The sequence below is a fragment of the Grampus griseus genome, assembly GCF_964374135.1.
Source record: "Grampus griseus genome assembly, chromosome: 19".
In the NCBI taxonomy this organism is placed as follows: Eukaryota; Metazoa; Chordata; class Mammalia; order Artiodactyla; family Delphinidae; genus Grampus; species Grampus griseus.
In genome coordinates this window covers 57,161,969-57,186,200 of record NC_139013.1, presented here as the reverse complement: position 1 = coordinate 57,186,200, position 24,232 = coordinate 57,161,969, and the positions used below count along the sequence as shown (strand labels likewise).

The following is a 24,232-nucleotide window of genomic DNA, read 5'->3' as shown; positions in this document are numbered from 1 at the left end:
GAACACTTCGCAGTAATTCTTAAAGGGGCAACGAGGCCCAGGAAAAATCTGTTACATCTTTAAATGTTACTAAGCAGGCACATTTAAGAATGCGAAGGACGTACAGGAAAAGGGAGAAACCACAATTCTCCAGAAAGCTAAACTGACAAGCTTTTTTTAAAAGTGTACTATCAACTCAGAGGGACCAGAAACCTCATGGACTTTCAGACAGGGTCCCTAGTGACCTGGGGGTGCTGGAGGCTAGGAGGGTGGGTGGCAGTTGTACACGTGTCTACACAGAAAACACGTCAGCCAACTCTTTTTAAATCAAAGAAACACGTGACTACTTAAACAGCTGAAGTAAACGATAAACGTGCTTCCAAAGTCTCAGACTCCAAGTCAAATGCATTTATGTTTGTAGATACAGGCAGACAGATAACTCCTGTAAACCTTAACTCAGCTCAATGAAATGAATATCCATTATCTTAGTTAAAATTTTACCTTAATCAAAATGGACCCGAAAATAAACTACTGTTGAATTTTCTATTGCTTTCATTTTACTACATCTATGTAAACCCTATATCACAGTTATCTCTTCTGGAATTCTTTCAAAGAACTTCCTTACTAAGGAGATTAGAGTAACTGCTTTTGTGACTGTCAGCTAAACAAAGAATCCACTGTTTATAACTGTTCCATCTCCCCTGGAAGAAGAAGAAGTCTTCACAGTCCTCCTCAGTGCTCTCGGGAAGCCCTCCCTTTCCAGGCAGCGGGCTGAGTGCAGCATCAAACCAAGGCCGCCCGGGTCAGAACCAGGGCTCCCGGAGGCAGCCCTGCAACGAGGCCCACGGCGAGGAGGCTGGGTGCCTACAGCATCCCCAGCATCCCCGGGAAGTCCCTGCCCCGCTCTCCCACGAAGCGTCGGGACGAACGTCCACCTGGGCCGGCAGCACACAAGGGCGACCCGTCACACAATCGAAAGCAACTGCACAATGACTAAGGCCCCCAGCCCTCTCGGCTGGCCGCAGAACGAAGTCATTCTTCTCCTCTCAGTAAAGGGTGCCAGGCTTCCGAACTGCGAAAATACCCGTGATACATCTTGATGTCTCCCAGGAGGACAGGCAGAAGCGCACAGGCAGAGGAGCCGCGAGGGGCCGGCAGAGAGGTCTACGAGATGTAGGAGGCCTACTTTAACTATTTCTACTTGGACCCCATCCCAGGCTGTCAGCGGGATCCAGAAGTGCAGGGAGAGCTGGTCGTGGCGCCCCTCCCCCCGCTTCCCAGCCGTGCCCTCCCCTTCCACTCGCAAAGGCAAACTGGCGAGAAGTACATACTACTTGGACCTGTCCGTCCTCCCCGATCTGGTGGATCTGGACCTGCTGGGCGTTGGCCAGGGCGTAGTGCAGGGCCTGAGGCGGGGGCTGCTGCAGCTCACTGGCGGGCGGCGGCGTGCTCATCATGGTCTCTGCGGGGAGATGCACACGAGCCTGAGCTGCCGTCCTGGGGCTGAGCCCACCTCTGCCTGCCTCTCTCCCCAACCACACTGCCCACGGAGATGAAGGGAGAGCCTTCGTTCCTGGATTTCCAATGTGCAGTGTCGTGAGCAACAGCTGTTAGACAGCGGAGCTTTCTCACCTGTAGTCAGCGTCTAAAGATCCAGTGACCCACAGACACAGATGTTCCCACCTACTACGTAAGTGAAGCTCCTCAGATATAGTGACAAAAACGGAAAACGAAAAACAGGAAAAAGTGCACACTAAACTCTGTGTCAGACCGGCGCAAGGCAGGGACCGTGGATAATTAACGCAACTTGGGGGAGGGAGGGACTTCACCAGGGGTGCAGCGGTTAAGAATCCGCCTGCCAATGAAGGGGACACGGGTTCGAGCCCTGGCCCAGGAAGATCCCACAGGCCGTGGAGCAACTAAGCCCTTGCGCCACAACTACTGAGCCTGTGCTCTAGAGCCCAGGAGCCACAGCTACTGAGCCCATGTGCCACCTCTACTAAAGCCCACGTGCCTAGAGCCCGTGCTCCGCAACAAAGAGAAGCCACCGCAATGAGAAGCCCGCGCACCGCAACGAAGAACAGCCCCTGTTCGCCACAACTAGAGAACGCCTGCGCGCGCAGCAACGAAGACCCAAAGCGGCCAAAAGTAAATAAACAAACAAAAAACTAACTTGGGAGAAAAGTTCCATCCACTCAATTGAAGGAACACTTCCAGTAGAAGTTTACTTTCCATGTTTAACCCAGAATGAGATGCGTTTGTTTTCATGTGTTGTGTATTAGTTTTAACTGTAATACTATCTCAATCAGAGGAATTTTCTTATACACTTAGAACATTAGGACTCAGAAACAAAAAGATTTTAATTTTCAATGTATATACATAGTTTTGTTCTAAAGAATGGATTACTCAAAAAGACTTCTAAAGATAAAACCATATTACATTAAAATGAAATTCTGTGAGAAGTAGAATGCTGATATGAACGGAAAGAGGAAAAAGATTAAATGTCTGATTCTTGAAAAAAAGAATTTTCCTGCATTTTTTAATAGCTTAACGGTGGGTATCAAATTGACATGGCATAGATTCCACTGGCTGCCTTTTAAAAAGTTACAGTATAACAATATTAAGATGTTAATACTTACGAAATTCAAGTTATTGAATTTACCACGTCATCAGTAGCTCCCTCTAATTATGCAACGTGAGGACTAATTTAAATCTATGTTTTACAATCAATACTGATATCAAAGTGCAGTGCAAAAAACTGCATCTGTTACTTGCTTGCGGTCGAGAATAATCCAAGAGATACGGCAAGTGACCCCAGGCAACGACTCACGCTGAGGGAGGACCACAGCACCCGGCAGTGACACGGCAAGGGCAGCCCCTCAAAGGCCTCGCCCCCACTGGCCGCGCTGCCCCATGTCCAGAGAGACACACAGTCAGGAGCTGGTTCTCTGTGACCCTAAGGTTCTGGGCCCTACACGGATGCTCCCCAATGAGAGCTGTGGGGAGAAGCGCTGGGGGCGGAGGTTTACACTGTAAAACGCAGCCACCTTAAACTCAAGCACATACGAAAGTTCACATGGTGTGGCCAGACAGCAGGGTGAGATACAAACGTTTTAATAAACTGATATTTTTAAAATTCCTTGAAAACCAGTGATGTTGTGGTCTGTGTTCAAATTGGCAGTACTAATTCAGCTTTAAATAGACCAGCCTCGGCTCAGAATCTCACTTGTAGCATTTGTCTGCTGATACTTCAAAAGAGAACACGGCAACTCCAGCTGGAATTACTACCAATTCCAAATGAACGGAATCCTGGCTAAATTACACGTTCCTGGATTATGTGTGTCACCAGAACAGCCTTAAGGAGCAGATTCACTGGGTCAGGCCGCGAGTCCGCAGGAAGGACGAGGACGAAATCCCAGAGGCCCTTTAACCAACCACCCTGTGCTGTATCGAGTTTGGGCCAAGTAGGCAGTACGTTAAAGTAGAAAAAGATCCTCAACAGAAAGTTACAGAACAACGTACTTCCAAGAGTTTGATGAAAGAAGAACGTGGTCCGTGCTCCTCTCAAAACTCCCAGGGCTCCAGCGCCCGAGGAGGGGCCGCCCTCTGGCTTCCAGCGGACCGCCCGAGAGCAGTCCAGACCCGTCCCAGAGCCCGGAACTCGACCCCCGTGCTTCCCAGACACACAGCACCTGAGGCAGAGGGAGTGCGATGGTGCCGGCCTCCCTCAAATGCTCCTTAAAAGGCACACCTTGACCCCCGCCCCGACGCAGTGCCCCCTGCTGCACAACCCAGGCACAGAGACCCAGGTGGGCGGAGGCAGCAAGGTGCCGGGTGGCACCACGGTGTCCGTCCTCCGAGGCCCATCAGGACGACACAGAGGGCCCCCTGCTCCTGAGAAAGCGCCCGTCACTCTGGCCATGGACGGTGCTGCTGCAGCCAGCAGACCTTCCCAAGCCACTGAGGCCGGCCAGAGTCCATTCCGAGCCACACGTCCTGAGGCTCAGCGCCTGCCCGGCCACGGCACTGAAGAGCCCCTCATGGTGGCCATTCACCACCTGCAAGAGGCCACGGGACCAACAGCAGCACTGAGAGTTGCCAGACCCACAGCCTGGGGACCTCCCTGGTGGTGCAGTGGTTAAGAATCTGCCTGCCAACTAAGCCCGTGCACCACAACTACTGAGCCCGTGCGCCACAACTACTGAAGGCCACGTGCCTAGAGCCCATGCTCCACAGCAAGAGAAGCCACCGCAATGAGAAGCCCGCGCACCGCAACGAAGAGTACCTCCCGCTCGCCGCAACTAGAGAAAGCCCGCACGCAGCAACGAAGACCCAACGCAGCCAAAAAGAAAAAGAAAAACAAAACAAAACCCACAGCCTCTTAGGAGGAACCCTGACACGTTTATGGACAGAAAAACAGAAGAACTAAAGACATGCAACTACCATTAAAATGAATTACTGTCATTCAACTGAAAGAAACACTAATAACTGGAAGAAAAACAAAACAACAAGTGAGCGAGGGTAAAGACAAAGCATGACATCACCAGCCTGTGATGGAGATCAGACCTCAGGGGCAAAGGCCACCTGAGTCCCCAACCACAAGGTCAGAAGCGGATGCAAGGTGGCCAGCCCAGCAGTCCAAGCACAGCTTCAGGACCCAGCACCCTCCTGCTCCAACGTGGGCTGGACAGGCTTGGGGCCTCACGCAGCTGCTGGCTGGCAACGCCGAGCCTCAGACCACCACCCAGAGGCAGGATCTGAACTGAACACAATCCTGAGGGGCCCGCCTGCAAGTCAGCTCGTCACGTGTCCCGGGCACCTCCAGAGGCGGGGACGCGGGTTCCACAGCCCACCTCATCTGATGGGGACAGGCACTGAGCACGGCCGTGCTGACCAGGTGGCCCCGGGGTAAGACGGCAGGTCCCCGGCCACACTGAAACCTACGTCCCTGGAGCCACAGTCCCCACGCCTACCCTCTTAGGACCACAGAGCCAGCCCGGTTCGGCAAGGAGCCACCCCCAGCGGGGCCCCAACTGCTACCTAAGTTCCCAGGACAGAATCCTGGTGGTGACAGAAAGGCCGGGCTCCTCACCGAGAGACTCTTCAATGCAGGCCCCGAACAGAAGCTCTGCTCAGCGCATGACCTGTCTGGCCCACGAGAGTCGGCTACCCCCAGCTTGCATGGTTCACACGGCAAGCTAAGGCCAAGTATGTGATAACCACCAAACCACCGAGGAAAACCGCTTCCTGAGGTCTGGCTCAGCAAGATTCATAACCCCGTAAGGACTCCAGGTGACCTGGTTTGTCACCGCAGCGCTTCCAGAACGAGAGCTCCGCCCACCCTGCCCGCTGCTGCCCCTGAATCCCGGTCCCGACCCCGGTCAGTGCTCAGGTCTGAGAGCCACTGCCCAGGGACCGTCCGCGGGAGTTAAAAGACCATTTCTGTGACAACATTTTGAGACATCTTCGGTGACAAGCGATGCTGGTCTCCTTGTCACTCCTGGTGAACTTTCCCAGCTGTCCTTTCAATGCCTGAAAAGAAAGCCTAAGAGCTTCCCGTTCTTGAGGGTGAGTATACCCGAGGCTGCGTCCTCACCTTGGCAGTAACGAGCATGACTTAGGCTGCACCCCAGCCTTCGCCTGCAGACACCAGGCAGATGGTGACAGTGACAGCGAGCCAGCGACGTGCTGGCCCACCAGGCAGAGGGAGCAGCGCTCAGGGTGGCGTCCGAGGTGGTCCTGGCCCAGCTGCTGGTGCTGCTGAGCCCAGGATGCCCTCCACCTAGACAGCTGCCCCGGGAGCCTCTCACAAGGCACGTGCAGGCACAGAACCACTGTTCTCACTCTGACCGTCCCCGGGGCCACCTGCCTGGGCCACCCTGCATCGTACCTGAGGCGCCGTACGAGGACGAGGACGGGGTTCTCCTGGAGAAGCTCTTGACGGCCAGGCTCTGGCCTCGCTGTTTTCGCCGCCAGGCCGTCCGACATTTGGAGTCGATGCTCTGTTTGATTCGATACCAGTCGGATTCCGTGATTCCAAATTTATAGAAGAGGTGACCTGCAAGAACACACCCGAGGGGAGGCTCTGTGAGGCACGGGCCTTCTGCGCGGCTGGCGGTCAGGGCGCAGCGCCAACAGGAAGCGTGACGGGCGAGAGCCGCCTCAGGCCTGCCTGTCATGTGCAATGATCGCTTCTCATTTATTCAGCTTTAACCTATCTGACGTGATCCACCCCCACCAGATGGAGTCGGGCAACAAGCTGGAGGTGAGGGTTCGCACAAGCGTCCTGGATGCCCCGCGTTCCAACTGTCCACCCTGATTTCACGCACGGCCTCTAGGGTTCTGAGGCCGAGATGGAACGCCAGCTCGTTCCTCCTTGCTCATGCCTACCTGGCTGCCAACTTCCCTCCTCTCAAGTCTGGGCTCCAGCGAGAGCTCAGTAACCCTCCCCTCAACCAGCCCACTTCGCCCCAGAATCCTCCCACCGCCAGCCCCGTCCCGGCGCTCTAACACTTTAGAGAACTTAGATGCTGATGGCGTTTACACCGCTTCCCCCACAAACACGGGGCTCTTTGCTCTCCTCGTCCATGCCTGCCGAGAACCCAGAACGTCCAGGCACACGACAGATGCTCACACATTTGTTGCCCAAATGCTGGTTACAACTCAGCTGAAGACTTTCTTCCACTGCTACTGGAGTCTGAGGCCTACGGAACTTCCCTTGCCTCTCCGTCTGCCTCCCTCCATCAGAATGAGACTCCCTAAGGGCGGACATAATCCACTCCCTGGGGCCCCACCGCATGCCCAGCCCGGCCCAGCCGAGTGGGCATCACCTCCACTGGACCGCTGGCCGCAGAGGGCAGCGCAGCCCTCTGGCACCCTCGCTGTCCGCCTCTGCGCCACGGCGAGCTCTCAGTGCGTGATGTGGGCATCTGAGACCACTTACCAGCAAGGAGGAAACCGGGTGGCAGATGGAGGCCCCTCCCTGCCAGCCCGCCCAGCTCTCACTGGACCACTTCACTTCTTCCTTGTGCTGAATCAACAGGGAATAACGGTCAGGAACACGGGAACCACAAAAAAATGCTTTTCAACAGGGTGACCTCCTTTCTAGCTGGTCATGAAGCTTTGCTGATTAACGGGAAAATAAATGCATGAAATTCAAAAATTTAATAATAAAAAGATTCAGCTCGGGGCTTCCCTGGTGGCGCAGTAGTTGAGAGTCCGCCTGCCAGTGCAGGGGACACGGGTTCGTGCCCCGGTCCGGGAAGATCCTATATGCCGCGGAGCAGCTGGGCCCATGAGCCATGGCCGCTGAGCCTGTGCGTCCGGAGCCTGTGCTCCGCAACGGGAGAGGCCACAACAGTGAGAGGCCCGCGTACCGCAAAAAAAAAAAAAAAAAAAAAAAGATTCAGCTGGAAAACTTGCTGTTTTGGCTACTAAGAACACCCAGCTTGAAGCGGCTGCTGAGAGATCATTTGATGCCCAGTCCCTAAACTCTGCTCTGTGGAGAGCACAGACCCTAGGAATAATCAAAACAAAGGAAGTCTCTGTTTTCTTAACTACTGTATTAAGTTTCTTTTGTCTTGGAAAGACACTAAACTTTGTGAACATAGCCTAAGGCATTTTTGACTCCAAACAGAAAGACAACCAACACGTCTGTCACCTTGATAAAAAGAAATTGGGTTAAGGAGGGGCAGGGTTTACAGGATCAGAGAAGATCAACTGCAAGGTAGTCTCGGCCCCACTTTGTCCTCCTGCAGAAAAGGAGGCGGCGCCTCGCTGGTTTCCAGGTCATCGCTAAGCTAACTGAGTCATCGCAATATTTACTGAGACGCTCCATGCCGGGCACGGCTCTAGATGCAGGGCGGGGCTCACAAAGCTCCGGCCAGTTACCCACATGAGTGACAAGAGGACCCAACTACCCACTGTAGTTACCACAGAACGCAAATACTGACTGAGCCCAACTATGAGAACAAGAACCGTAGAGTCACAAGGGGACCCGACCACTAACTACAGCTCTACAGTCACAGGCGGAGCCAACTCCCCACCACAGCTACAGAGGAGCCCGAATACAGGCGAAGAAGTGGCGACCACACGTGTCCAACCACCTCATTAGGCACCTGCTCCAATACAGAGGACACCCTGCAGGCCACCCTCAGATCCCCTCATGCCTTCCCACAAGGAAAACACCTTCCGAATGCCTCTAGGTATTAATGAGATCATGCAAGATTCCAAAGCTTGCTAGTAATAGAAGAGAATATACACAACACACACGTGGGCACACAAGCATAAGAAATGAGTGAAAACATTCATACTTAAATTCAACTTTGTAAAAACCAATCTGCCAGTTCAAAACCTGGCTTACATCCTTCAAAGGAAAAACGTACATTCGTAGAGTTGTGCGTTAGCCATTTTCAAATTCTTCTAAGACTTCTTATTACATAGTTCCTTCCAACAGTGACTCAAGACTCCAGCTCGATGGCAAATGGCCCCGGGAAGCTGCCAGGAAACACTAAGGAAGGAGCCAGCAGCACCGATCCTCCCCCACCGAGAGCCGTGCTGCAGGAGGGCACAGGGGGCTCGGCTCCGCCCCCGGAGCCTCATGGGTGGGCTTCCTCTGACTTTGCTAAAAGCGTTCTTCAACTTTTCTGCCAGCCCTGAGCAACCTCAGCTGAGTGAAAGGAGGAGGAACCTCTTACAATGAGTGATAAAAAGATTACTTTGAATTAACTGGTATTTCACACTTGTTGAAGCATTTTATCTCAAGTCATTTGATGCTCCTAAGAAAACCTCATGAAATAAGAACGTCAATCTCCTCACTTCAGCTCCAAACCGAGTTATCAGTGAGGAGTGAGAACCAGCCTTAAAATTCGGGCCTCCGGCGCCCACCCAAGTGGAGAAGAAACGGCCACAGAAAGCCCAGCAGCGCCTCCCTCTGCCCAGACAGCAGCGGGCGCCCGTCCGCAGACGAGCCACGTAGCCCCCAGCAGCCCGGGGAGACCAATGCGCTGCTCCCAAGTGCTGCCCGGGCGCCCCCCGAAGATCTGAGCGGGTCCCCGTCCCTGCTGACCACCTCCCCCTTTCCAGGACGCCCATCGCTGACACTGGTGGTTCCCGGCTCTCATGTGAGCCCCACGAGGGGCTGAGATGCACCGCAGGAAGGACAGACAAGAAAAAAGGCGCGGGGCTTGGAACCCTGTGTACTCAGGGAGGGGTGTGGGGTGGCGTGGGGCTTATCGGTCACAGCGGAATGAAAACCAGGGCACTGCTAACATAGCCTCGAGTTCCAGGGAGAGGGAAGCAGAAACCTGAGTGCTGGCAACTGACTTCTTCACGTGACGGTCTCAGCTCCCGTGTGGGTACCGCGGAGTCCAGCGTCCCGGCCACAGAGCCAGGCTGGCCCCCTCTCCCCACACACAGGAGCCGCAGGCACTGGGCACAGCACCATGAGTGAAGCCGCTCTTCGGTGATGAGGAGAGCCCGGTGGCCGCGGTCGGCAGCTCCAAGGTTGCTGTGAGCCAGGGCGCCCACTTGCGTCCATTCTCACAGGCTCCGTCCCACCACCAGCCCACATGAACCACGACTTCCTCCCAGCTCCCAGAGACACATGCTGGGCCCAGAGGAGCCTGATCACCCAGGTTCCAAAGAACCCAGGCCCTGCGTACTGTGCTGAAGTGTCCCCCAAAATTCATGTCCGTTCCAGGACCTGGGAACGTGACCTCCCTTGGACACAGGGTCTCTGCAGACGTGATTAATTAACTGCAGATGCAGTCACACTGGAGTACAGTGCGCTCTAAGTGCAGGATGACTGCTGCCCTCAGGAGAGGAGACACACAGACACACACACAGGAGCAGATGGCCGCGTGACGACGGACACGGAGACTGGAGTTACGCTGCTACAGCCCACAAAGGCCACAAGCTGTGGGCCTCTGCCAGAGGCAAGACAGACTCATCCGTAGCCCTGTGAGGCAGCGTGGCCCTGCCGGCGCCATGGTCTCAGCCCCGTGGCCCCAGACCCGGACAGGGCACCGTGTTGTCGGCGGAGCTCGGTACGGCAGCCCCGGGCCACTCGGGCAGCCCGTCGCACGTGAGCGAAGCCCCGGCAGCAACACCATCTCTGCCCCGGGGGGGCTGACCCGACGACAGTCCTCCGTGGACATGTGACTCCTCCATCTGTGCCCAAGCTGCTGGGGGGCTCGTGGGATCTCACCACGTCGGCGCCCCCCTCACAGACGTCTTCAAGGACCTGTCGACGCTGGGGAGCGCGTCCACCTCATCTCTGTTCTCATCAGATCAGCCAGGCGTGTCCCGCAGCCTAAGCAGACGCCTATGTGACCCACCAGTAAAAACCCTAAGAACTAAGGCTATAACATTCTCAATTCGAGGGGGGAAAAGGCAACTGCTCCATTCTTAGGTCACACGCCTCATGACAGCGTGGCCAATTTTTTTCAGTTACGATAATGATCTACTTTTGCACGGAGCACACGAACTACATGGCTGGTTATCCAAATTTCTGGGAGGCCCGTCAACCCTTGGGAACCCTGAAGAAGGTGGCATCCCGCACGACTTCGCTCTCCCTCAGTAACCTTGTTCCCTCTCTAGAAGAAGCGCCTATGTGTTTCAAAATGCTGGGCTTTTTCCCTTAAAAAAGAAAGGGAGGAAAATACTTCTGACACTCAGAGAAGAAAATGTTAAGTCCAGGCTTGTCCACAGCGAGGTGGGCGTGGCTGGCGGTGGCAAATGTATTCTCTGGGTCGGAATTCCTCTATTTTAAGGACACCCACAGGCTTCCCCTGCCTGAAAAAGAAACTGTAGGGACTTCCCTGGTGGTCCAGTGGTTAAGACTCTGCGCTTGCAATGCAGAAGGCACGGGTTCGATCACTGGCTGGGGACCTGAGATCCTACATGCTGCACGGCGAGACCAAAACATTAGGAAAAAAAGAAAAAAAGAAACAACTGTAAGCTAAATGTACAGGGCAATCCGGGCCGCTTACACACAGCAGCTGTCCGCGCGGCTCCCAGCCAGCCCCAGACACGCCCCACCCTTCTCCCAGGCACAGGAGCCTCCGAGAGAACGCAGGCAGGCCGGCCTCGCTCCAAAACACCCTCCGGCCCACCGCTGGCTCCACTGTAAGCACGACCACCCCGCTGCCTAGAGAACCGGTGACCCCTGCAACACGCAGCAGCCATGGCGGCCCCCAGGTGACCCTCAGTCCAAGCCTGACATTCCGGCTCATGATTCCAGAACCCCTGGCATCAGCCGGCATGCTGTGAGGGTCCCGGCTGGCACCGTGCTCTAGAGCGGGGTCGCTGCCTGCCATGAAAGCAACATTCTTTTGGAACACGGTCACGCCGATCCGTCCGCATTGTGAGAGCAGTTGCTTTCAGAGCCCGGCAGGTACAACCCAGGACTCACAAAGTCTAGAACACGGATGGCAAAGCCCTTACGCACCTGTCAGTTGGCCTGGGCTCTGCCCGCCATGCCCGGCTTTCTTCCCCCCCTCGAGGGCTGACCCCAGCACGTCCCACGGGTGGGTTCTCAGGAGCCACCCCACATGATTCCCAGCCTCCGAGACACACACGGGGACTCGGGATGGCCGGGGCCATGAGCTGGGGACCAGGAGGACGAGCCCCCTGGGGTGAGGCAGGGACCGGACGCCCAGCTGAGTACCTGTCAGGAAAACCCGCAGCCAGGCCACCCCCCAACTTCCACCAAGGTCAGTGTGCAGACACAGGAAAGACAACTCCGCCTGTGCATGAAGGCTCCCGGAGAGCTCCTCTCCCTGCTTCTCACCGTCCGCACCCAAAGGCCCAGGGATCGCCGTCAGAGCTCTGTGTGAGCAACGAGGTCCCCCGGGCAGGGTGGCACCCCTTCTCTATTGTGAGATAGTGAACTCTGGGTAATTGGTTTTCCATTCCGTTTCGCTAACTCAGACTCTCCAGCACCAGGTTTTTCAGACGTGACCACCTAACCCTCCTGCTGGAAGCCTACGTGCTTCCCGCGCGTCTTTATCGTAAGCCGTGTCGAACACCTTCTGGGTCGGGCGGGCTCTCGGGTGAAACCAGGCCAGCGGGTGCTGACGAGCAGGTGTCACCCGGACGATGCCGTCACGACAGACTCCAGCCTGCGCCACCCTCACAGCCACGCGGGGGATCTAGATCAGTATGACGAGGTCCCCGGCCCCACCAGCGACGGCAGCCCAGAACCCCAGCCCTCTAGGACAGGGACGAGGCGGGCGGCCTGCCTGTGCCCTGGGCAGCCCTTCCTAAAGGAAACGTTCAATCCGCAAAGGCCTCTCTTGGCCCCGTGCCCAGGTCTGACCCAGAGCCCCCTCCCCCCGACAGCATGGTCCCACCCCCAGCGGAGCCCTCCCGCGGCCGGCACGGGGGTGGCGGCAGACACTCACAGCGGATGCCGTAGATGGTGAGGGGGTCGAGCTGCTTCTTGCCGTGCTTGCCCTGGCCCGAGAGGTTGGAGACGGCCTGCACCTCGCGGTGGAAGAGGTAGTCCAGCAGCGTGAGCGCCATCTTCTCGGCCGTGCGGCAGTTGGTGCTGATGTGCAGCATGTCGGAGGGGATGATGGCGCAGCGCACCCGCATCTCGGGGTTGTTCTCGTCCCCCAGCCACGTGCCATTGGGGTAGTCCTCTGCGAGAGAGAGGGGTCTCGGTGAGCTCCGGCCACTGCCCCCGCTCTCTACCTCCAGCGAGGCGGCCCGGGCCGTTCCCAGGACAGGCAGGGGGCCCACAGAGAGGAACAGGGCAGCTGGCGCTCCTCCCGCCCAGGAGGAGAGGCGGGAGACCCCTGTCTGCGAGCCCACCGGCACCCCGCCAGCTCCGTCTGGGATGAGGGACGATTTGGGAGGCACACAGTGCGCACTGGGCCTCCCGGCTACACCCTGACCAAGTGGGCCAGCGCCCCCCACCCAGCCTCCCTCTCTGTCACAGCCTCCCAGGAGTTGCAGGATCGACCACGTGTGTGAAAGGGCTTGACGGCTGTCAAACAAACGTCAACTTTAAAAAGCCTTATCCTTTGGCAAAAGGAAACTCCACGTATGATCACAAATCAAGAGGACTCTTGACTCGCTTGGACATCTGGCCGCTCTCCAAACGCTCCCTTCTGATCCTAACGCGGAGGCAAGTTAAGGTGTGAGCGGCGGCCCCTGAAAGCACCAGCGCCGGGCGGCGATAAGGGGGAGAGTTAGAGCCTCTAAGAGGGACGCAGCTTCCTGCCGAGGCCGGCGGGCCTTTAAGCCGTGTCCCAGCCAACAGGGTCATCACTGTTTCAAGATTTCTCACGCGATTTGTTTTGAAATGTCCTGATATTTACATTCTGGCCTCTATGCGCAAAGAAGGCCCCACAAGGGCAGCCAGCCCCTCCTGGCTTTGCCGCAGGCCTGGAACAGAGCACGAGGCCCAGAGGCCGGCCGGTCTGTGACTCGCACCCCCTGCCCTGCCACGCCACAGGCAGCCGCTCCCGGCCGGGCTCCTGAATCACAGGACATCCTCCGACACCAGGCGAGGCTCTGCAACCCCGTCAGGACGACCATGTCACCGATGGGCCGGGGTGGCCGCTGGAAGGGCCGAGGCGGCCGCTGGAAGGGCCAGGGAGGCTGAGCTCCTGACTTCAGCTAAGGACAAAGAACAAATCACAGATCTGATTTTTGGAACTCAGAATAAGAGATAAGTCAGAAGAATCATTTCTCAGGAACACAGATGGTTTAGAAGTGAAGAGGTAGAGCTACGAGCACAGGCTCGGATACGTGCAGTTTTCTCGCCAGCAGCCACCTGTTACGTTCACCTGCCTACAGGAAAGCTAGTGGACACGTGATCTAAACGTGGATGGAAAGCGACTTTTAGAGGCGCTGTCTCTCAGTCATCCCTGGAATGCCAAGAAGGCTCCAACTCCTGGAGAGTTTATTAGTTTACCTACAGACACTGGGCAACTCTACGCCTGACACGGGGTCTAGTGCTCAGGATCTAAACCGTCAGCGAATGTAGGATCAAAGGCTTAATTACACCAAACAGAGTGGAAGGACCACCCTCCCTCCACCTGCGGCCATCAAGCCACAAGCAAATAGAGGGAGGGACAGGGAGGGGAGTGGGAGGGGAGGGGCAGGCCACTGCAGGAGGGGCGCCGCGTTGGACACAAGGACAGTGGGCTGCAGGCTCTACCCCACTGCCACGGGGCCAGAGAGCCTTGCGCTTTTCTCAGAAACAAGTACCATGAATTCTACAAGGCCGGCTCCTGCGTTTAGATGATATCTTTAAAGGAAAGTAAACGCTGGGCAGGAGCTCAGCATCATTTTCCAAACCGCGAGTCAACATCTCATCAAAGTGACGCTGAGCGTGCGTGGAGGTGGCGGGATGGCCGTTCCGTCCAAGAGCGAGGCCGGCTCGGCTTCTCCATCACTGACTCCGACTGAGAGTCGGCTTCCCCGGGGGCTGCCCGCACACGCGCCCCCTCCTCGGCTCCCCAGCCCCGGAAGCATCCTCTTTGCCAGAGCCCTCGCACATGCACCATGACAGAACCAGAGGCTGCGGGGCTGGGGGTTGGGGGTCAGGGACAGAGTCCTGCCAGCCCCCAGCAAGGGGGCCTCGGCTCTCTGGCCGGGGCAAGGAGCGCCCCACCTGTCCAAGCCCCAGACCTGGCCCTACTGTTCCAACAGCGATGCGCCAGAGCAAGGGCCACCTTCCTTGCAGACGCCACCCCGGACAACCTCAGCCTCCCAGCTCCAGCGACAACTGAGAAAGGCGGGGCCACGCCACACCATCCCACACACACAGCGGGGTCACACGTGGGTAAAGGCAGACACTGTCAAACTGATCCAGAAGGAAGGAACGAAAAAGCGACCTCCTCTATTAAACTTAATTCTTAGGAAGGCAAAACACCAAGTTAAATGAATGAAAGCGTTCACAAAGGAAAGCCAAGCCTCATTTTTACGTAAAGAACGATCATCCTCAGACCGATCAGAAACTCCCCAGGCTTCACGGATGATCTCTGCGAGCTGTGCTGCAGATGAGAACATGGAAAGGGCCGGACGGGCTCAGTGAGGAAGCGACTGGCTGGCCACCATGAGCGGGAGGGCGCGCGTGGCCACTGGAACGGGCTCTGCGGGCCCGCGAGGGCTGTCTCCTCGCCCAGCCCCCTGCTGACACGTGGCCACGGATGAACGCCCAGCCCCAGAGCTGGCAGACGGGTCTCCAGGAGTATTACCAGGACATTCTGGAGGAGGAAACATGGCATTTTAAATTCCTACAGAAGTTATTATTTCAGGGAATACTGCTCCCCCCAAAAAATAAATTAGTCTAAAAATTAACTATTTTCCCTCCCTATCACTCCGGAAAATAATGGCTTAAACATCTCTGGTCATGTAGGAAATTGTCCAGAAAGTTTCTTTCAAACACCTCAAAATTTTGCAAGGCATTTTATAACCTGTCTACAACCTAACTTCCTTAATGCTGTGAGTCTCAGGTGTGTGGTCATCTGACCAGCAAGAAGCCCGAGCCAGGTGGACAAGAAACACAGCCTGCAGCAAGTCTGACTAACAGCCATTGTCGTGGGAACAGAGGACCCCTCCGGGGGCAGGGAGGACCAGGGCTGCACGGTCACTGCCGAGGCACTCCCAGGAGACGGCAGCGCCTCCACGCTCCCTGGCCCAGACGCTAGGGCGCACAGTCCTCACCCAGGTGCGAGGACCACACCTGCTGACTCCGCCCCAAGTCACCTCTGACCCGACCCGAGAGCCCGAGCCCAGCCTGGGCCCAGCTTCCCACCAGTGACAATGAATCACGTCTTTTAAATGTACAACAAGACGGAGCACCAGTCCACATAAATATTTGAGAAATCTGCCTTTTGACAGTTCAGAAAGGATATGTTTATTTTACTAAAATAGCTTGGTCCAGTTTTGGCATCTGAAACAATAGAGTCTAGTGGCTTTATTTAAGAACTACCAGTTGGGTTATAAGAAAAATAAACTTGCTTTCTATTCCAATCATTTAAATCTTTAATTAAATTAACTGACATTTCTAAAAACGCTGTTCGAAGAAAAACCTTCAGCAGCAGCTTCAACTTTCTTACCAAACAGTTCAGAATACAAGTACTTCTTGTGAGGGTCTATTTTAGTTCTAGGAAAATGAAACGAACGGGAGAAAGCCCCAAGACGAAAAAGATGGCCACAGTCTCAGGGTCGCCGACTTGATAGAGAGAGAAAGCAGCTACCTGTGCCATGCCTCCCCTGCTCCCCACCCGCTGACACGCATGCATACGTACACGTGTATACACAGAACACACACGTCCATACAGGCACGCACACAACGCACCGGCACACGTCCCGAGGCAGCTGATGCACACACCAGCACGTCCACTGACACCAGGGAGCCTTGGTTCCGAGCCACTCGGCTGGGCCCGGGCCTAGGCGTGGGAGCTAATCGCGTGGGGCAAAGACAAGACAGTATCTACTCCGCGCCTCCTGCGTGCCAGGACTTCACATGCCTTACTGCAACTCAGGGACTCTGAGAAAACGCGACACAAGGCGTCACCACTCCTCCAAAGCAAAGGGCAAACTGCGAGTCCTCCGACAGCAGCCTGCATGCCCTGCACACACGTCACGCAGGCTGGGAGGCCACCAGCACTCCAAATGCCACCCCGGAACCAAGCCCAGCCCAGCGCCCGGGCTCTCTCCAAAGACGCCGGTGTTCCGTCCAGGGGGCCCCAGAAGCCTCTAAGTCCTGTGCGGGCAGCTGTGATGGAGGGAAGGGCCCCCAGGATGGGCCACTCGGACACTTGCTGCCTTGGCTCCCAGACGCCCTGGGCGCCAGTCCCCCTCGGCGATCACTCACAACAGGCTTGGTCTCTGCAGCCACGAGAGGGGACCACCAGGGAGGCGTTTCAGTCTCCACCCAAGGGATGGTGACGACGCAGGCTCTGAGGTGAACGGGGTGTCCACACACGGCCCATGAGGTCAGGTCCTCGAGGCCGGCTCCAGCACCTCTGGGCCAGCCTCAGAGGACACCTCGTGCCCACGAGCAGGGATCAGGCTGTGCTTCCACTGGGCTTTTATAAAGGCTGCCCAAGCTGGTTACGAAGTTCTCTACATGTGAGGTGCGGGCTGGGGGTGGGGGGGACCAAGTGGCCCCGGGAAGGGGCTCAAGGAGGCTTTCCAGAACAGGCCCTGTGGGCCGCCTCTCAGCATGGACCACACTCCGTCCTCGGAAGCTGTCGCCTGTTTCTGAGCCCTTGTGAATTAAGGTGTTTACACCCTGACTGTGAGCCTCATTCAAGGGTGACACCTGCAGTGAATCGGTAACACTCCAACCAACCACAGAACCTGACAGCTTGCCCTCCTGGCTTTAGACACAGTAAACTATGTGCCTGCAGCCCAAGCACCTCTGCTCCTTTGGGACTGACGTGACATCTTTAAGCTATGGACAGATTGACAATTTGGGGTTTTTAAACTGGGAATTCGAAAGCGTTAGGTTACATACAGGATAATGCTGTAGGGAAAGGGAAAACCACAAACGTCTCTGGCACTGCGGCCAATTCCATCCCCTGAGGCTGGGCCCATCCCACAGAACCACGTGGCCACACCTTGGACGGAGCCCAGCCTCTTCCGGGGAATCCCGCCCGCTGAAGACAGTCGTCATGAGCTCAACTGTGACGACAGCGAGTGTCCAAGGACACTTGGCAGAAAGAGCGGGAGCGCTGGGCAGAGACGGGGTGTCCCCATGCTGGGTCCCACATGCCGACCCGGCGAGGGATGCTGTGACGCCAGCCTCCGGCCACTCTTCTTTGATCTGGGATCATGACCATTCACTACGGGGTCCTGCACAAAGACCCACTGACGTTGTTACACTACTCCTCTCTCTTAATCCTGCTCTTGTCAGCAGCCTACTTATGACGGCTGCTAAAATGCGTTTTAATGTTACCAAATACACAAAGAATTTATGCAGGGACTTCCCTGGCGGTCCAGTCGTTAAGACTTTGCCTTCCAATGCAGGGGGTGCAGGTACGACCTCCAGTCGGGGAGCTAAGATCCCACATGCCTCGCGGCCAAAACACCAAAACATAAAACAAAACCAATATTGTAACAAACTCACTAAAGACTTTAAAAATGGTCCACATCAAAACAAATCTTTAAAATAAAAAGAATTTGTGTTAAGAAAAGTTCACGTAAAATAAATTATGTGAACAAATTCTCAAGAAATGTTGCTGGCTAAACTTCCTCCTCAGCACACGTACAGCTGCAGTTTCGTGAACACAGCAATTTGTACTGATCTTGTTTCGTAGCCCACAGCCCAGCAACACCCCGGAGAAGGTGCCCCAGGGTCCCCGTGCTGTGCCTGACAGCCCTGCTGAACCACCTGCTCCTCCCAGACTTTATCTCCCTGCCCTGCCCCCCACCCCAGCACAGATATGTGAGTATCTGTATCTATTTATACTCACAGATACGCGAGTATAAATCACTTCACTGACTGGGGCTTTGCAACATATACAAGGCTGATTTCTGACAATAATTCAATTATAACAGAAGTACTTCCCTATTAAAGGCAAGTACCAAACGTTTTACATGCAGGATTAGTCAAGTTCTGTAAGAATTATCAAATGCATAAACGGCAGGAATTAAACTCTTTATTAAGAATCTAACTAAATCCCTTCATTAATGCACAGATCCCACTTTTGGTCCATTTTGGCTAATCTGTTTCTCTGACTCAGTTCACCAGCTTAATCTTGGAACGATGAACCCCACACACTTTCAGTACTTCCCAAAGATCGGGGTAAACGAAGGCCTTGTGCTGGGGAAGAGAAGGGCAAGAGCTAAGAGCTAAGCCTGCAGCTCACCGCTCCCCACTGTCAGCGTTTCTCTGATCCAAACGGAGCTGGTGCCGTGACAGCCAGCACTGCCGATTAACGCACGGGTAAATCCCCTGGCACCGCTCCAGTATAATAAAGATCTGCTAGGGGACGGCATGCCAATTCGTGCAGACAATGTGGAATTCTTAAGAAACAGCCATTCTGAAACTCTGTGGTTCTCTGCAATCAGGCACAGAAATACTTTTATAAGAAGAGAAGAACGTCTGTCTACGTGCAGCCCTGGGCTCTTATCAGGAAGTAAGACGACTCCACCTAAGGCCGAGCCTCCAGCCCTTCAGCGCCTACATCTTATCCCCATTTCTCTGATAGGAAGTAGCTGACTGGACGCTCCCCAGTCGAGCAAGCTATTCTGGTCCCAGGAGGACGCGGGAGGGAAGCAGCGAATCCGACTCTCAGTGCATCATAAATGTCACCGGATGTTGGCCACAGGACGCCACTGCAGGCCCGTGTGAGACGTTCGCAGATTAGCTCTTTTGCCCACATTTACGTGCACACACCGGCGGTCTCTGTTCCATCTTCCCAAACCCCGTGCCAACCGAGGTGGCTCAACCTGACATTCTCAGGACGTAGAACTGCGGGGGGGTGGGGGTGGGGACACATTCCCGAGGACAGTCGCAGCAAGCTTGCACTCAGACACACAGAAAACCTGTACTTTTTTCCCTACAGATTTTAATGCTAATAAGCTCAAATTCGGATCCCTTTTTGTAAGCTCACGTTAGAGTCAGTCTGCAGTCCTCCCTGAAATATATTTCATATTAATCAGATCACATTAGGGCATACAAACTTAAAAGGTGACATTTTTGGTTTTTATGATAACCCCAGACTCCCCCCAAATTATCCAATGTCATGTTTCAGAGCTGAGGCCGTTTAAACCAAACAAGTTAGGCCTAAAGTACACAGCTAGACCTACAGGAGTATTTACCCAAAATCCACATGGAAAAAGAATAAGAACAATTAGCTTTCTCTGCAATTGTTACAGATGTAATTTTCATTCGATATACACTAAGATGAAATCAGGAGCAACCCTCTTTTCCTCAAGTCTAATGAGTAGAGAGACTAGCTGCCCTGACCCAGCAATTCCACTCCCAGGTATCAGCCCAAGAAAAATGAAGACACGCACAAAAACCTACACACAAACGTTCAGAGCAGCACTGTTTGTGACAGTCAGAAAGTGGGAACGCCAGCGTCCATCAACGGGTGACAGATCAGCAAAGTGTGGCCTATCTACACACTTAGATGGGCCGTCATCCGGCCATAAAGAGGAATGAAGGACTGGTGCATGTACAACGGGAGGGCACCACGTGCTTCCACTCGTATGAAACATCCACAACAGGCAACCCCACAGACAGGAAGCAGATCAGAGGTGGCAGGGCTGGAGGCTGGAGCACGGGGGTACTGCTGTGGGGTCTCTTTGGGGTGGTAAAAATACCCTGCAATTAGACAGGGGTGATGTGCACCCTCTACCGGCACGTCTGCTTTAAAATGGTCAGTTTTATGGAATGGAAATTAGACCTCAATTTTTTTTCTAAGTTGCCCAGTTTGCTTTTTCTCTGTTCCCTGCTCTGCCATCTCAACCCTAGCAACTTATGTTAGAGGTGAATGACGTTTTAAGGAAAACATTTTCAATGCTTCAGATGTGGTAACAAGTCTAACAGGAAAATCTTTGTAGAAAAATCTATACTGTGCTCTTAGGAAAAATCAACGACTCAGACGGAGAAGCAGAAACACCTCACCAGCCCTTCCTAGTTAACAAATTATAGGCTTGAGGACCCAGTGACACGATGCTACATCTGCCCAGTTCCCTCCTCTCTCTCTGCGCTATTTTGGGAAACACTGACTCAGCCCTCAAGAGAAGGGCAAAGCTGCCAGGTGGCAGGAACCCTCTGGAGGGCATGCCAGGCCACCACCTGGACCCAGAGCCAGGTGAGAGTGGACCCCAGACCCAGCAGGAGAAAGGATGCTCCCCCTATATCACAGTGGGCAGGGGCAGCGTGGACTCAACGTGGACGTGTGGCCCCTCTGAGTCTGCGTGAGGCCCTCATCAGAGACACAGGACAGAGCTGTGGTCAGACAGGTGAGCCAACCGCTACCTCTCAAGTTATAGCTGTCCATCATCGGAAAGCCTCCAGAGCTAGATTCAATAAGCACACCTGACTGAAAACGATTATGTAAATCTGTATCAACGTGGAGAGATTTCTACTACGCAATGGGGAAAAGCGAGTTACAAACTCGTAAATCTAGCGTGTATGTTAACGCAGAAAAAGCCCAGAGGGTTTCTGGAGATCTCTGGATGAGGAATGTCTCCGGTTATTTGTACTTTCTTTGTCATTTTCATATCTTAGCATCTTTCAAAAACAATAAACATATATTACTTTTCTAAAAAGCAGGGGGAAAAATTACAGCTGACACCGGAACAATGTGGGGGGTTTCGACCCTCCATGTGGTCAGGGATCCACACGTAACTGCTAGTGGGCCCCCCGTGAACGCAGCGCCCCCATATTCACGACTCCCCGTGTGCAGACCGTACAACGCTGTAACAACTACTAGTGAACAGTCCACGTGTCATGGACCCGCGCAGTTTCAGCCCGAGTTGTTCAAGAGCCGCGGCACGCCCATTACCGTCCACGCGGAGAAGAGGAGCAGCTTCGAGGACGCACCTTCCGAGTTCAGGGTGATGAGGGTGACGTTGTTGCCGATGTTCTGACTTCCTGACTGTCCACAGTTGGAAACGGAGTCGCTGGCCTCGGACCCGCTCTCCCCGTCCTCATTGTGGCTGTCCTCCTGACCTGGCACCTTCACCACGATGGTGTTCTGCCGACGCCCGGGCACCGCGCTGCGCGGGAAACAGAGACACCAGCAGTGTGGTGAGAGCAGCACAGCAACACGCAGAGATGGTTCTGTACCCCGACGTTCTCCCCTTCACGTCTCACAGAAGCTACCTCTGCACACGCACTGGGCCACCAGCCTTCCCTCAGCTCTTTCTACTCAGATTAATAGCAGGAGACAGCCTGTGGCTCCAAGAAACTGTATGAAACTTGGAACGTTTAAAAACATGTTTACATCACAAAAGAAGTGAAATCACAAACCGCTGTGACTCAAGGCCTAGAACGCTCCCTTCCGATCATGGAGGTAACCCTACAAAACGCGGACGTTTGAATCAGGGTGAGATTGAGGCCGTGTCAAAGGAAAGGCTGAGTGAGAGAAAGTATGTCTGCAGACCCAGACTGACTGCACCGATCCACTCCGTCCCGAGAGATGTCCTAGAAATGACCCGGCCTGTGAAGACGCAGCTCTCACTCCCAACTAGCCCACTGCCAGAAACCGCTCGAGGGGGCTAAAAAAGCCAGTCGAGGATCTCCTGGGGGGCATCCTTAGCACCACAAGGGACCCCGATACAGCGCAGTAAGGCACGGCCAGGAAACCAGACACCAGCCAGCTCCCAAACGGGCTCCATTACCCGGAGGCACGCTACTGCCTTCTGAATGACCTTTTCGACTTCCTTCGAGATGCTGCCGCGCACGGGGAAGGGGAAGCAGCGCGAGGTCCCTGCTTGCCGAGGCAAACCCCGGGGGGCTCCATCCTGGGGGCTGGACCTCGCTAAACGCTCCGGACCTGGCCACGACTCCGCCCTTGCGGGCACGAGGCACACGGACCCTCTGCTGCTCTGCCGGCCCACGGCCTCGGCCCGGAGCGTCCGCACCCACCTCCCGCGGCCGGTCTGCTTGGGGTCTGGGGCCCTGGGGACCTGGGCTACAGCCAGGTAGAAGCGGGACCGGCTGCAGGAGGGCCTGCGAGACTCGCCGGGAAGCAGCGCGGTGGGGCCGACGCCGGCGGGGCGCCAGCACACGAGGGGCGATGGTGCCCTCCACGCACTCCCGCCTCTGACCCAGGGTACAGCCAAAGCGTCTCCAAAGAAAAAGGGGTGGAAAAGGCACCACCTCGAAACGCCTCCGCCACTTCACCAACCAGAGGGGACGTCGCCGACCCGACATGCTCGGACAGACAAGACAGATGGGAGTGAGGTGAGAGGGCGGGATCCGCGCATCGTGGTGAGCACACAGGGTACCTCCCGCCGGCACGCACGGCGGTGGACACAGGCCAGGCCGTCCTCCCCAGACCCTGGCCGCGGAGAACCCTGGGCCCAACGACACGGGCGCCCCAGGACGCCGCCCTGTCCCCGGGGCCCCAGCGGTGGCGGTGAGAGGTGGGGTGTCGTGCTACTGACTTGCTAATGATATTTTCCAGGGGATCCGGTGCCCTGCCGCTCAGGGGGTCTTCCATCTTGGCTACAACGGCGTTCTGCCGATCACTGTTGAGAATTACTGTAGTCTGGGGGACGACGCTAGGGAACAAAAGAATCACAGAGAAAAGAAGACCTTAACACGACAGCGTTCATTGTCAGAGCACAGAGTCATCAAAAGTCAGCGCCCACGCCCCGAGCTCCAGAGGGGAGGCCCCGGCAGGGCTGCGCTACGTGCACGGGTGACACCGGGCAAAGTGCGAGCCGGGGCTGGGCTTCTTAATGGAGAGTCTAGCTCTGCTCCTTGTTGGCACTGCCGGGAGAGTCGGGTTACAAATATTTACATGTTTACAGAGAAGAGACAGAGGTGTCACAGCTGTCACTGTGCAGGAAGGTTTCTGAAGGAGCAGGTCTGCATGAAAAGCAGCTTGAGACTTACTCACTGCATCCAGCGAATTCCCACGTGCAATCTGGGCTTTCGTGACCACTGTGCTTATCAGTTCCATCCCAGGATGTGAGTATCATGACAGAAAGGGGCGAACACCTGCGGAGGGGCTGCGGGGGAACCGCCGGGCACTGACCTCTGGGTTCTGCTGGGCCAGTGCAGGAACTACAGCCAAGGGTCCGGGGACTTTGCTTCGAAGGAAACGATGCTACAAAAGAATTGTGCCCCCCCGGGGGCTCTTTCCGGAGGGAGGCATGTGTTTATTTATTTTTTTATTTTTTGAGACACGTGTTTAAACACGCGGGAGCCAGTGGCTCGTCTCTAAGCACAGTCGTCAAGATTGTTTGCTCATTAACCTTCCAGCCCTCAGCGCTTCCCGCCGTGCTTTGTGCAGAAAGAACAGGCACTCGAGATGTACAGCAGTGTTACCTGAGAGCAATGTCATGCCTGGATCTCTCTCTCCAAACTCCAAGTCGGGGAAACCCTGCTTTTACAGGAGGAAAGCCCATGAACCCAAAGGCACCCATGAGAAGCCAGCCCCTGTCCCAGCCACACCCTGTTAAATGTCCCCAAAAGCAGAGGCACAAATGGCACCGTGTCATGCGGAAGTCAATGGCAGGACCACAGGATATTTTCCTAAAAAAGAAGCATAATCGCCTGCATTCCACTCAAAGGCGTCAGCATTTTCTCAGCCGTGCT

At 55.2% G+C, this 24,232-nt stretch overlaps 1 protein-coding gene across 4 annotated transcripts in view; it reads right to left on the bottom strand.

Annotated features, from left to right (window-relative positions):
- BANP (BTG3 associated nuclear protein) overlaps window positions 1-24,232 on the bottom strand; it is a 104,317-nt gene that overhangs the window by 30,340 nt on the left and 49,745 nt on the right. For 2 of the 4 annotated variants that reach the window (XM_082677077.1, XM_082677076.1), the window contains exons 5-9: window positions 23,074-23,190; window positions 21,506-21,681; window positions 12,384-12,623; window positions 5,870-6,037; window positions 1,311-1,441 (exon numbers count right to left, since the gene is read on the bottom strand). In XM_082677077.1, the coding sequence (XP_082533203.1) occupies window positions 1,311-1,441; window positions 5,870-6,037; window positions 12,384-12,623; window positions 21,506-21,681; window positions 23,074-23,190 (832 nt within the window). Of the gene's footprint in view, window positions 1-1,310; window positions 1,442-5,869; window positions 6,038-12,383; window positions 12,624-14,941; window positions 15,044-21,505; window positions 21,682-23,073; window positions 23,191-24,232 lie in introns of those variants that run through there. The other 2 variants (XM_082677078.1, XM_082677079.1) reach the window with 2 other exon arrangements.